Raw genomic sequence first — 14545 nt, 5'->3', positions numbered from 1 at the left:
AGCAGTTAAGGGTTATGGTAAAATAGTTTAAAGGGAACGCCAGAATGCGACGTACTTTAAGTTGAAAACTGAAAGATAACTTTCATCTCGTTGTAGTTAATTTTGTGGAGCCAGTGAGCTCGATGGACAAACTATATATCTATTTAGGAAGTTACGTAGGCGGTTGGTCACTAACATAACAACTAACTAAATTACATCACGGAGAATGTTTGAAACTACGCGTATATTAGATGATATTGCTATGAAAATAGTAATTAATTTAGTAGATAGGTACGTACACACTGAATTATTAAATGAAATTGGTAATTAATATATACTTATCTAAAAAAAACGCTATAAAATAATAATTAAAATATATATTCATATGGAATTTCGTAACGTCTACTCTACTATAAGTAATGCAGCAATACGTTACGGGAAAAATCTTTAATTTAGATTTTTTGTGTTTCTTACAAGGATTTAAATTAGGATCATTATTTTGAATGCGTTGATAATATTGTACCTATATTTCCAAAAAGGAAGGAAATTTCATTTGAAACCCGGAATGATTTCTCCGTCAAGCATTCGTGGCATTGCTCTAAAATGCGAAAGACTCCTGCAGCCGAACTGGCTCCACACGTATCGACTCGTCGTTCCTGTGGGCCTAGCTAGTGAGGTCGAGCGGGTGGCGCAGAGCTTAGGCAACTGTGCGTTTTTCTGAAGAATGTTCTAGGCAACACAGTGTCTTTCTGACACTGTCTAAATTGTCTGCAATAGATGGATTGAGGCCAATTATGATGACGATATTTCCAAATTTTGACACTAATTTATTTGATGACCATACTAACGAGAACAATTAAATTAAGCTTAATTGTTTAATTAATTATTAATCTCAATGCTGTATTGCAAGAAAATACCAAATAACTAACTCAGTGATAAAAATAAAATTCTCTTTAATATTGACAAATGTAACTTACATTAACATTATTCAATTGACACAACATAGACGGGAAGTAAACAATTCATAATATACGGACTTTATTAAGCAGTCAATTTAATTTTAACCCGCGTAATATAGAGAAACTCTCCACTTTGCAAATAAATCCATTGGCATTGTTCTCAGACGATCAAAGGGGCTCCAATTATCTTAAGGCTTTTCAATAGTTTTATTCATAGTAGTTGGAATATTGTTGCTTAATATAATAACGGGTACAAATTATATGTGACTTGAAAAGAAAATTTCCAAAAAAAACATTTTTCGACTGCCAAATAGCTTTGAGCTTCTTACGAGAAAGAATACAATTATTTTAATAAACATAGTCTAAATTATAAACCTTGAAATAAAGCTTGTGCTTCATTTATTTAACAATTAAGCTTATGGTTGTCTGAAATTTTTGTCAAGATCTAGCTTAAACGTCCCTCGAGATAATTCTCGTAACATTAGTAATTTCCTTTACACGCGTATTTATGTAGAACATAACTAGGTAAAAATTCCATAATATCGAGGCTAATAACCTAGGGGTTATCATTATTGTACAACGCGATTAGTAAACAAACTGTTTAGACGTTTGTTGTGGGAGCGGTTATTAGTTTATTCAAATAATAATTTATTATTAATTTTATTTTAATTTCATCGATTATCAATTTTAGTTTTATTTCTAAAGATAACACATATTTATTTTAAATATTTTTATGATAATAAATATTTTTTTCGTTTCATTCATTTCTTAAATACCTACTTGTATAAAATAATAATCTACGAAACCCCATACAAATAGCAAATACTTCTCTGAAATAACGTTACAGTCATTGGAAATTACTTCGAAAATTGTGTAATAGGAAAATGTTATTTGTTACTAAGGCTACACGGTAAATTAAATTTCTATCAATTGTGTAATGTTTAACATATTACATAACCGAGATAACGTAATAAAAATATATTTACTAACTGTTGTTAGAAATAAAATGCGCAATTTTCGATACAATATTCAAAAAACACACTGAACTTGTTGTAATGTAAATAAAAGGCATTGTTTAATTAAACATTATAAACGAATAGTGCCGACCGCAACCACAACAGCACCGCCACGCTACCCTTGGCTGTAACGAGTTAGGTTAATATTAAATTAATGGACCGGAGAGAGGTCCAAACTAATATGGGAATAAATTAATTAAATTGAAATTCAATTTAGTTACATTTAAATTAATGTTTTTGGGAATAATGTTTACGTTCCATTAATACAGCAAAGCTTAATATAGCTTATAATGATAGACATAACAATTGAAAAAATCATGGGCCTAATTCAGTTTTTCAGAAGTTGTTAATCGGGTCGTTGGCATTTCTAAGCGTAAAATTAAAAAAATACGCATAGAAAATACATGTATAACAAACTAACAAATAGTGGAAATAAATAAAAAATAATTTTTAGTATAATTTTGTAAGTCAGGTAGTTTAGCGAATAAAGTAAGTCTAAAATGATCTATGATAAATTAATTTGTTCTAAACTAATTACTGACAGATTAAGTCAGTATATCGTCATTCATCATCACTTCATGTCTATGGCAGTCCACTGCTGGATATAGGCCCCCCCAAGTTCGCGCCCGACATCCCGGTTTTCCGCAATCCTCATCAAGCCTACACCGGCAATCTTACGAAGATCGTCTTAAGTATATCGTAAGATAATGTAATTATTTTCGTTGAAATAAATGTTTGTAAGTTACTTACATGCCCTAAAAATCACATCAGCCTATCGCAGTCCACGGCTGGACCTAGGCATCCCTATGTTCGCGCCAAATGTACGGATTTCTCGCAATCCTCATCCAGCCTCCATCACCACAATCCATAAAATTTATGTAGATCGTCGGTCCAGCGGATCGGAGGACGTCCCATACTGCGTTTGCCAACATATAGTCTCCACTCTAGGACACGTCTGCTTCAACGACCACCGGCCCTGTGACATAGGTGACCAGCCCACTGCCAATTCAACTTGCTAATTCTGCGATAGTTTGCAGTGTTAGTTACTTTCGTTCACTCGTGGATAGTCTCAATTTTGATCACATTTTTGGGATAGATCCCAAGCAGAGTTAGTTCCACTGTACGTTGAGCGACTCGTGGACTAGTACCTTTGTCAGTGTCCACGCCTCTGCATCGTGTGTCAAAACATGCAGGACGCATTCTTCCAAGACTTTTGTCTTCAGGTATTGTGGAATCTTCGGAGTGAAGACTCCACGAAACCTGACAAACGCCGCTCGTCTAACCGAATCCTCCTATTGGCTTCCTTCGTAAAGTTGTTTCGGCCTAGTTTGATGATATAGTTATATATATACCTACGATAAGAATGTACGAAAGAAACCATGGTCGAAGGTCGGATTATCGTGAAACTCGGGTTGACACGCAATATAGTGATGTTGAGAGTATGGCAGGATTGGAAGAGCATCATTCCTTATGAGCTTTTACCGCCAGGCAAAACCATCGGTTTGGATTTCTATTGGCAACAGCTGATGAGATTTAATCAAGAAATTGAGAACAAGCGGCCAGAATTCATCAACGGAAAAGGTGTTTTTGGCCACTTAACGAAAATCGAGAGAGTTTGTCTGGGAAGTTTTAATGCATCCAATATATAGCCCCGATCGTGCACCCTCGGATTTCGATATGTTTCCAACGAGATGACGGCAAGTTATCAAACAATGGTACATATATATTATAATTAATGTAAATATATTTTGTAAAATCTTACCTTGAATTTCTATATAAAATACAAAGAAAACTTTTCCCCGACCTAATATATATGTACATTTTGGTTATATATTAATAGCAATTAAAAAATACTAACGTTTAAAAGCGTTAAACCTTTGCTATCTCATTTTATATTTTTATGTGTAGGTATAGATTTTTCAATGAAGCAAATTTTACGTCGGTTTTGTAATTTGTAAGTATATTCCCTTCAGTCTGGCAGATTTTCAGTGAAGAATTTGTCGTAATAGTGCGTTTAAGCATCCTTCGGAACATATTTCAAGAGTGAACTTTGTCACGTTTCTGTAGAGGCAAGTCTTGTTTATATTTTACACTATGTTGCTTCGCACTTAAAGTGGTTTGTTTTTTTTTTTTATAGTAAAGGCACTCTTAGTGTTTGCCATTTGTTACTGCGATAGCATTTTTGCAGAATACGCAGAAATACTTTTATTACTATACCTGAACTTCTGATATATGTGTTACCATTTAATTTCATTTAGTTGGAGCTAGTAGTACTAATATGAGTAAAAAACAAATTACAAATTATAAAAAAAGTAATTGTGATGTGTGGCGAATATCGATATATATAACCATCCCTAATGGGTTATAAGCAGATTATAAGATTTATACGGTAACATCTTCTTTCAGTCTATTGCCTGCTTTATGGCATTGAAGTCGTAAAGATCCTACCTAACTTTTAGTAGGAAATAACTCTGAGGTTATCTTGGCGCAGAAGTGGGTTTTTATGTTTGACTTACTTTTGCACGCTATTCTATTCACGGGGACTTTGATTTCCGTTGCTACAATTTAAGCGACTGTCTCAGTTTCCTTAGTTCATTTATTTTGTGGTAATTTATCTACATTTTAAGTTTTTGTTAAAACCATTTACGTATAACTGTGAATGAAAATTTTTATAATGAACAAAAATGTAGGTAAAAAAATTTCACATTCTTTTTTATATCACTAGGTCGGCAAACAAGCGTACGGCTCACCTGACGGTAAGAGATTACCGTAGCTTATAGACACCTACAACACCAGAAGCATCGCAGGTGCGTTGCCGACCCAATCCCCAATCCCCCCCAGGAGCTCTGGTCACCTTACTCACCAACAGGAACATAATACTGTTTGAAAACAGTATTATTTTGCTGTGATCTTCTGTAAGGTCGAGGTACTACCCAAGTCGGGCTGCTCCAGATTTTGAGCAGAAAATTCCTGCTGTGCCCTACCAACACACGTCACATCAAATGTTATTGGTCATGACAACTGATTGTGTACAGTTCTGTTTGTATCGGTGTAGTAATGAGCAAGTTTCCATTTATATATATATATATATATATATATATGGTCATAAATTTGTCCCCTTGTAGTACTATGTTAAATTAAAAAAAATACCGAGCTTTGAATAGATCAGAAGGCCTTGTTAATTTAAAGAGTAACGTTTATTATCATGTTTATTATCATACAAGCTGCTGTTCGCGACGTCGTCAGCGTGAACGCTATACAGCACCAAAAATACTTACGATTATACCTTTTAAAATAACATTCATTTACCCGTTTCTTCTTTACATTTCATGTCTACAGAAAAATCTCATAGATGGCGCTGCTTTAAAATTGTCTTGTCTACTTATATTCATTTAATTATGTTTATCGGCTTAGTTACTTATATTGCGTGATTTTTATAGTGTGAAGCTAGCTTATATAGCATGATTATTAACATAATAACAACAACATTCAAATATGCGTCGTTATGATTACAGAATGCGTTGAGGAAATAAAGGTTCACTGCTCGTTCCCGGTAGGTGATAGCATGATAATATGTAGCCTATATGTTGACCCGACTTCTTAATAATATTCGTGCTGAATTTGAAGTAAATCCATGCGGTACTTTTTGAGTTTATCTCGGACATACATACAGACAAACAGACAAACAGACAAAAATTCTAAAAACTATATTTTTGGCTTCGGTATCGATCGTAGATCACACCCCAAGTATTCTTTTAAAAAAATATTCAATGTACAGTTTTGACTTTCCTACCATTTTGTTATATGTATAGATTATCTTAAGTTATTAGATACCCATGATTGTAACTATTCATGTAATTGAAAAATTGAACATTCAATGTAATTGAAAGAACTCGTAGAATAGGTAAGATATAATAGTTACAAATACATTCAGTATTCTACGAAATTTTAAATAATATACTAATATATAAATGATAAAAAATCTTATGATAATAACCGTTAAGCTATAGCATGTATTTTCGTTTCTTATCCAATAGGCTTTTCGATCGTTTTATTATGTATAATACCAATATTGAGTCCAATATTCACATTGTACGTTAAATGAAGCGTTATTAGAATGTGAAATAAAATTTCGTACGTACCTTATATCCCCTTTTTGTAAGGAGATTTCTTCAAAAACTACCTTCACCCGGTCCTTTGGCCTGAAAACGACAAGTACATCTGTTATGATATATAATATACATTTCGGCTTCGATTGGGTCATATATTGCGTGAATATTAGATCTAACGTAGTACTCTACGTTAGTATAATTTTGGTCGGTGGACTCACGTCTGCATTAGGCATACTAAGATAGAATAATTAGTTCTCTTAATGTAAGCTGCAGTAGTGTAACAAGTAAACGATCAGTAACAAAAATAAAAATCGGAATAACAAAAGCACGGGCACTACAAGCCTGTGGACATAACTTTATATATATAAAAAAAGTACTCTACGTGGGCAATTTAATGTAATTTTTTTTGACGTTATACCTCTTTTACCGCGTCGGGGAAAATGATGAGAGTAAATTATACGATGCGCGTGGACACCATCACAAAAAACCGACACCCTGAAGTTAGCTAGTCAACGAAGAAGAAGTTAGCAATGTGAAATTAGCTAACAAATGAAAAATAACTCCTTACGTGCGTATATAAAAGTACACACACACATTTTTTTACAAGATTTTTTTTTTATATACGAGTAAAAATGGATATTTTGTATAAAATATGCCTTTAAAGTTTCAGTGGCTGCATAAGTAAATAATTCTACGTACTTCCATGTCATTTATAAAGACGCCTTACAGTCATTTAAATATTATTGATAAAAAAAATATTTTTTATTAACTTGTTTAGACGTGGTTAACTTGTACTGGATTTGTAAAATAAATAAAACGACATACCGATTTCATTATCATATTTTAAGGCAACGGTAACCAAAAAAAAAAATATGGCAGATACATGTAGGTACACACCTAATAAAAACTAATAGCCCTTTCTCTGTGTAAAAGGTAAAAACGATTTTCTTTATAATACCTGGCATGAAAATGATAGGAGCAGCGCACATTATTAGGGTAAATGGACGGATAACGCGGGCTGTAGAGCCGGCCGTGGGCTGGGCGGTTGCCGGACCGGCTGAATTGGTAGTCGCACTCGGTGCCCGGTATCCGGACGCCTTCAGTATCAAATAGACCTGAAAAGAAAATTCATATGTATTATTCATTCATGGAAGTAAAATAAAAACATACATATACTTTTATCTCTTAAAATAATATTTGGTTCAGAGCTTGGGAAAATGAAAGTGTATTTCAGGTTTATTTTACTTAATGGACAGGTTGACGGTTGTCGTATAATCTTTATTTTGTTTTTGAATTACTATGTTAGCAAGAAGCATCCTGGTTGAAAGCGGTTACTGACAAAAACAAAATCCTTGTAAACAAATGAGTTAAGTAAGTTCTTTTTGAAAAAAATTCAGATTGATACTTCCCATAATAAGTACCTGTTAAATATGTAAGGGTGCACATTTGCACCCGTGCATTTTTTCACTGCTTTATCATATTAAAATTCAATGTGTTAGAAGATGAAAAACTTGTAACTGTACTGTAACTGGGTATTTTCGTAAATAAAAGTTATGTATGGAATTTCCTTAAGTATATTTGTACAAAAGTCAAACAAATAATTTAATTAAAGTCGTGTGTATTAGGAGATCACATGGGTAGACACACAAATACACATATTACATCTTTATTGTAATACATACAAGTATTTCTTTCCAGTTTGGATGTCTGTTCTTGTGGGTTTCTCCGCTTGGAGTCGGTTGTTATCATAAAAACCTGATAACGGTCGTTACTCATAGTAGGGAATATATCCGCCAATTCACAGTGGAGCAGCGTGGTGGATTGAGCTCCAATCCTTCTCCTACACGGAAAAAGAGGCCTAGCAATGGGATATTACAGAATTCATCGTATCGTATAGTATAAGTTACGTACCTACTAATAATAGAATTAATAAAATTTGAAAAAATTTCTAAAGACTAATGACGACTGTCTGTGGGGAACCTGCCTGACAAGTAGGCGTAGCTTGCTTTTCCATTCAGTTTTGTGAGTGAGATGTAAGAGTAAGATTGTACTGTCTATAAATTTAAATAATGTAAATAATATAAATATTTATAAGCTTTTGCCCAATGCACAGACATTTTTTTTATAAGTTAATATTGCTAATAAAGTTTTACGTTTCAGAGCAGATAAATATTTGATACTAATTACGTCTACATTTCAAACATATTTAGATTTTGTTCAGATGAATTGAAATTATTTTAACTACTGTACCACTTCATTATTATGCACATCACTAATTCATATATCTATCGACCACACTTACAAAATACGAATTATATATATATTATATATATAAATATTTTAATATAAAATAATTCACCTAATAGAACCGTACCTTTTTTATCTCAGGTACTTAGTTAAATAACAAAAAGTCAACATAGCATAAAGTCGAGAAAAGCTTGTTCATTTCGTTGTTGCCTTCACCCTGTCAGGTTATAAAATGCCCTTAGTGTATTAAATTATGAGGATCCAACGGTTTCTAGGTTAATTGGCTCGCAGGTAACGCAGATAAAGCGAGATAAACAGGCCCCGTTGAGGTAAGGCTGAGTAATGTTTGGAGAAATATACGGTATCACAACGTCGCGGGCCAGATGTATCGGGTAGAGCGGATTTATTGCCTTGACTTTAGATATAAGCGATTTTATAAATCTCGTTATCGTTATTCGATTACAATATTTTATGAAATTTGTTATATTTATCTCTAAATTGTTTATATTTTTAAATTTCAATTACATTTTTAAAATGCTATCAATTTTACTGCTTTATTTTGTATTTATATTGTGAACGTTGAATTATACACAGTTTTTCTACAATCTTTTAATTTCCATCCAACAAATAAACATCCTTATATTAAAATTAAACACAAAGTTACCCAAAAAAACTGACATCTGAACTTGAGAACGGACATTATCAAATCTCAATTATTGTAATTGTACTCAAGAAGAAAAATGACGAAAAAGATTGTTAGTACTTATACACAATAGAATTACAATAAAATACACAGAGTATACAATTGGAAATAATTTTGTTAGTTGATTCTATTGGTGTTTTTGTTACAGTTTTAACTTTATTACTTCTAGTCGTAAAGTTAAGGCACAGTACACAGGAAATATTCTGCTTAAAGCCTGGAGCAGTACGACTGGTACAGTGCCTCAACTTTACAAAAGATCACAGCCAAATAATACTGTACGTACTACCAGTAGTGTCGGTAACGTGCTTTCAATGCTTCTTATGTAGTATGAATGCGTCCTTAGCTACGGTAATCGTATGATGTGCCGTACGCTTGTTTGTTGACTTCATATAATTATTTATAATTTAACTTACAATTTATTTTACTAAAAAAAAAAACAAAACACGTTAGTCTTTAATTGAATTTAAATTTAAATTATTATTTTTATTGTAATTGTTTGACAAATTAATATTCCGTCCATTTGTATAATATGTACTTACAATAACAATACAATGTATTGTAATTTGTTTGTTTTAAGTATTATTATTTTCGAGAATAATAACTTCGATTTGTAGTTTTATGTTCATATTATATTTAATTTGACAATTTTGTGAAGCCTTGTGGTGACCTCGACGGTGACCTCGTGGTTACGCTATGTGAATATTAACCCAAGAAACTCTTGAAACCATGAGGTCATAATATGGTAGTTACACACACAACTTAGGTAGGGCACAGTGGGTAATTTCTTGCTCAAAATATACATTTTGGGAGCAGCCCGACTGGGGCAGTACCTCGACCTTACAGAAGATCACAGCTAAAGAATAGTGTTATCAAGCAGTTTTGTGTTCCTGTTGGTGAGTAAGGTGACCAGAACTCCTGGGGAGAATTGGAGGTAGGGTCGGCAAAGCGTTTGCAATGCTTCTGGTGGTGCAGTTTCTATGAGCTCCTGTAATCACTTATTCGATTTAAAATAAAAAAAATCAATAAAATCAAATTTTCCAATCAATTATATTTATTAAACAATTATATTTAATTTATATTTCTATGCTCAAAACATATCTTGTAGGTAATCTGAGGGAAAGGGTAAAATTATGCGGTAAATGTAGCCGTAGGGTTTATTTTATGAAATGAAATATGCGTTGTTCAATCTCTTTAATACCTCAAATAATAGCACGATTTATTAAAAAATACCATAGAAGTTAAGTTTTAAGATGAGGGTACTACCACGAGGCAATTATAGCAATTAATATTGGAATTTATAACATAATTTGAAAGAAAATATAAAAGTACGATAAATTAATTACGTAACAAAATTACAAATATTTGCGCTCGAATTCCTTCGTACTTTAACTTCAACAATTATGAAAGTATACGAAAATAAAAATAATATAATTTTCGAATTCGAAGTTAATTTTCAAAGTGTATTACTGAACGAAAGTAAAAAGTCCATTAATAACAGAAGTTATGATAAACTTTATTTCTACTTAATTTAGAAAATAAATATGTAACAAAGCATTTTTTTTTGTAGATGGATTTCGTTTTTTGGAAATTCGTTTAACAATTTTATTTTGAGCTAATCTGTGTTATTCGCAGTTGATTTGGTTTTAGAAGAAGGTCGTGCGAATTTAAATTAAACAACTGATATATATAATTTAATGTGAATGAAATCTTAGATGACGGTCGCGGGTTCAATTCCCGTTCGGCGTGGATATTTGTGTTTATACAAATATTTATTTCCTGTCTGGTTGTTAGTTCTTGTGAATCTCCTCACCATGCTTCGGAGAATACGTTAAGCCGTCGGTCCGGTTTTTATCATATACGCCTACTGGCGATCGTTACTCATAGTAGGGAATATAGCTCAGCAGTGGAATAACGAACTGACGTATAATCATCGGCACCTGGTTTCAAATATTATAATATAACTATAGGGTTTTGTGCACCTTAACCTTTGATAAAATCAAATTTTTTATTTTTGATAATTTCAAATTGGATCAAAATGTTTTAAAATTTCATATCACGGTTCCAGCGTTTTTAAAGAGTGTACTTGCTCAGATAACGTCTAGGTGTTTCATTTTATGTTGTTTACAGTTTTAGTAATGTTATAAAATAAAATAGCATATCCTACTTTTCTTTCTCTATCTGAGATTTATTTTTAATCTATGACCAAAAATACGTATACTTTTTGTTATTGCATAGCAGTAGGTATTAAAAATACGCCAAGAAACAAATAATACACAAAAACAAAACATATGACAAATATTAGTCATGAACGGACGTCAAAGCGCAGAAGTTAATAGTAACTAGTGCCTTAATCAACTTGTCGCTTAAAACCTAAATATATGTAGGTAATTAGCACTATAATTTATAATTGTAGTTCATGAATTAAATATAAGAAACAGAAAAACCCTCGCACACGAACTTCCGACGACTCTGTACTACCAAGCAATTTGCAAAATATGATTCTTTTAAAGGTATGGACTGTTTCAAGAAAAAAGGCATGAAATTCCAAAAAAAAACCTTTATTGTATATGGTGTCCATTCCTCCTTACTACTCAATTATCCTCATTATTTTTAAACACCGTTTAGAATTTTCTGTACACGTTTATATAATAATAGATAACGTCTCTCGTGATATCCGTACTGACTTTCTATACTTAACAAACTTCAGGACGAAACAGGACGCAAGTCCTTAGATAAAGAAAACAAAAATTATACTGACAAAATTTAATATCTACCTTTTCAGCTAGAAGTATTATTTACACGTGGGCGTTTCTGAAGTCCATTAAATGGTGCTAATGTTTAGTGTAAGAAAACTTTTTCTATCGATTTTTTTTAACATCATCCAAGCTAAAAGGTTCTAAGCTATTTCCTTGGAAGTGTATTTGAAAATGGAAAGAGCATCGAGTTAATGCCACACGTCTTGTACATCCGGTTTGTAATGCGCTTGTTGGTTTATTTACCGACGCTTCTAGAACATTTGTAAGTGCAATTGTAGTGCAAATTGTAGATGACGTATCTGTGTGTTTGTAAGTATAAATAGCTCTTTTTTATCTTTCTTTGAATCTTGATAGTAAGGGTCTTGTAAAACGTTTAATTTTAATAATAATTATACTTTGACTTAGAATAAAGTAATATTAATAGAACTTTATTTTAAACTAACTGTGCCCGCGACTTCGTCCTCGTGGAATTAAAAAAAAAATATTGTTTAGTTCGCTGAGTTATAAAACAAATAAATTTGTAAAATAAATGTAGCCTAAGCTACTCCTTACTATATTAGCTATCTGCCCCGAAGCTATCTGCTGTGAAATTCCCGTCAAAATCGGTTCAGCCGTTTCAGAGATTATCCGGAACAAAAAGAAAGACAGAAGATTGATAAAAATTGTAAAAAATGTTATTTTGGTATATGTACCGTGTATACATCCATATGCATTTAGTAAAAAGCGGTTATTTTAATATTACAAATAGACACTCCAATTTTATTTATTTGTAAGATATAGTTAATATTTAAGAGTTTTTAAATGTAACCAAGCAGTTATTACGTAGCAATTATGTATGTTTTCAAATATTTTAAAACTATATAAAATCCATGTGATCCTCATTTTTTAATACCATTCTGATTCTGTTTAGTATACATATTATTAGCTTTAAGAAGTCTAGTATTTAGGTTCACTATTCTCCCAAAAGTTGCGCTTTCCCGCCCTTTGCATGTAATTATGTTTTTCACATCAAAATCAGGTGAGAGTAAAAAGTGGGTCAAGAATGCACTTTAATATCAGCCAACAATAAACTGCGCGGTGATGTACAATTTCTCTTCGAAGGTAGCCGGTAATGAAACGCAAACACACCTGTGTCGTTTACCTACAAGCACTAAGAAATTGAACTTTATAACTCAAGTGATAAGGTCCACATAAGTTCAATGTTTATAAATGGTATTCGCTGTGTTAACCACGATATGCTTTGCAGATTATGGAGCATGCGTTTTGTCACATTTGTTACATTGTTTACAAATGCTTGCCACTTAAGACTTACTTTTGCACTTTTTTTTCATCATATTTTTCTTTTTTTGAAGGTTTAGTTTACGTTTATGACGATAATAAGTAATAACAGGGCTGTATTGCGGTTCAATATTGTTGAAAGTCTTTATTTTTTATTTATTTATTATAAAAAAATGTCATTTTTATGTGTATTCTAAATCACACGTATTTTAAAATATTGAAAGGTAATTATCATAATTACGTCAACGTAACTCACGAGTTAACGACACAATTTATTATTGATTTGAATATTGGTTATATGTGGAATTATTGTAAAATTGTAGAGTATTATATTACGGGTAACTTCTGCTACACTCTCTATTGTAATTAACCTATAACCTTTTTGTAAAATTGTCGACTAACTATTCCTGAGATAATGATTTCTCGTTCTCGTGCTCTCTTAGATAGTTTAATAAAATAAATGATTTTTTAAAAAACATGGACGCCAGGTTGTTTAGATATAAAGTGAAGTGAAAAATAAATATTACAGGTTTAAAAATATCTTTAACAACTTTTAAAATAGATTAAACCACACAAAAACCTAACTAGGTAAAATATATGTGAGAAAATAAATAGCAAAATAAAATCAATAAATATCAAGCAATCATAATATAAAGCCTATACCAAAACGTATCGATTTAAATGTTTTAAAAGAATACAAATTATAGGCGCTACGTAAAATATTGTTCGTTGCTGCTGATATATGATTAAGCAGGAACGATTTATTTATTCGATGGAAAAAATCAACTCTTGCGTAAAAAAATAATATAAAAATAATATTGGGATAATATACGGGTGTTATCGTTGCCTACGTGTTAAAAAGAAGCACCTGCAAGCTGAGTTTAATTAAAATCATTTTACAGAAACAGTTGATATTAAAATTGTTTGTTTTATTGATAATTCAACTAAAAAAACTTTTATTTTGATGAAATAAAAGTATTTGATTACATAATTATTTTTAATCGACTTCCAAAAAAGGAGGAGGTTCTCAATTCGACCGTATTTTTTTTGTGTACCTATGTTACTTCAGAACTTTTACTGGGTAGACCGATTTCGACAATTTTTTTTTAGTCGAAAGATAGTTTGTGTCATTTGGTACCATTTAAATTTATTTGAGATCTAACAACCACTTTTCAAGCTATATCTAATAATGCGTTTTTACTTCACTATTTTTTCGTCGACCTACGTTGTATTATACCGCATAACTTTTTACTGGGTGTACCGATTTTGATGATTTTTAATTTAATCGAAAAGTCGAAAATAGTAATAAAAACTAATGAATCATTTTAGAAAAGCAAATTTATATATTAAACTAGCTGACCTAGCGAACTTCGTATCACCTTATTTTTTTCTGAAATATAATAATAACATAATATATCAAAATAAAATATAGCCTATCTTTTAAGTTGGCTCAAACTGCACACGGTGTGCAAATTTGACTAAAATCGGTTAAGTA

At 31.8% G+C, this 14545-nt stretch overlaps 1 protein-coding gene across 1 annotated transcript in view; it reads right to left on the bottom strand.

The window, feature by feature from the left end:
• The window catches only part of LOC123657608 (suppressor of lurcher protein 1), a 252203-nt gene that overhangs the window by 79225 nt on the left and 158433 nt on the right, over positions 1 to 14545 (bottom strand). Inside the window, exons 5-6 of the mRNA XM_045593131.1 lie at positions 7025 to 7181; positions 6097 to 6156 (exon numbers count right to left, since the gene is read on the bottom strand). Coding sequence (XP_045449087.1) covers positions 6097 to 6156; positions 7025 to 7181 — 217 coding nt within the window. The remainder of the gene's footprint in view (positions 1 to 6096; positions 6157 to 7024; positions 7182 to 14545) is intronic.

Source organism: Melitaea cinxia, chromosome 11 (genome assembly GCF_905220565.1).
Source record: "Melitaea cinxia chromosome 11, ilMelCinx1.1, whole genome shotgun sequence".
Taxonomy (NCBI): Eukaryota; Metazoa; Arthropoda; class Insecta; order Lepidoptera; family Nymphalidae; genus Melitaea; species Melitaea cinxia.
Note: the sequence above shows the minus strand (reverse complement) of the source record. Positions and strands in the feature narration are given on the sequence as shown.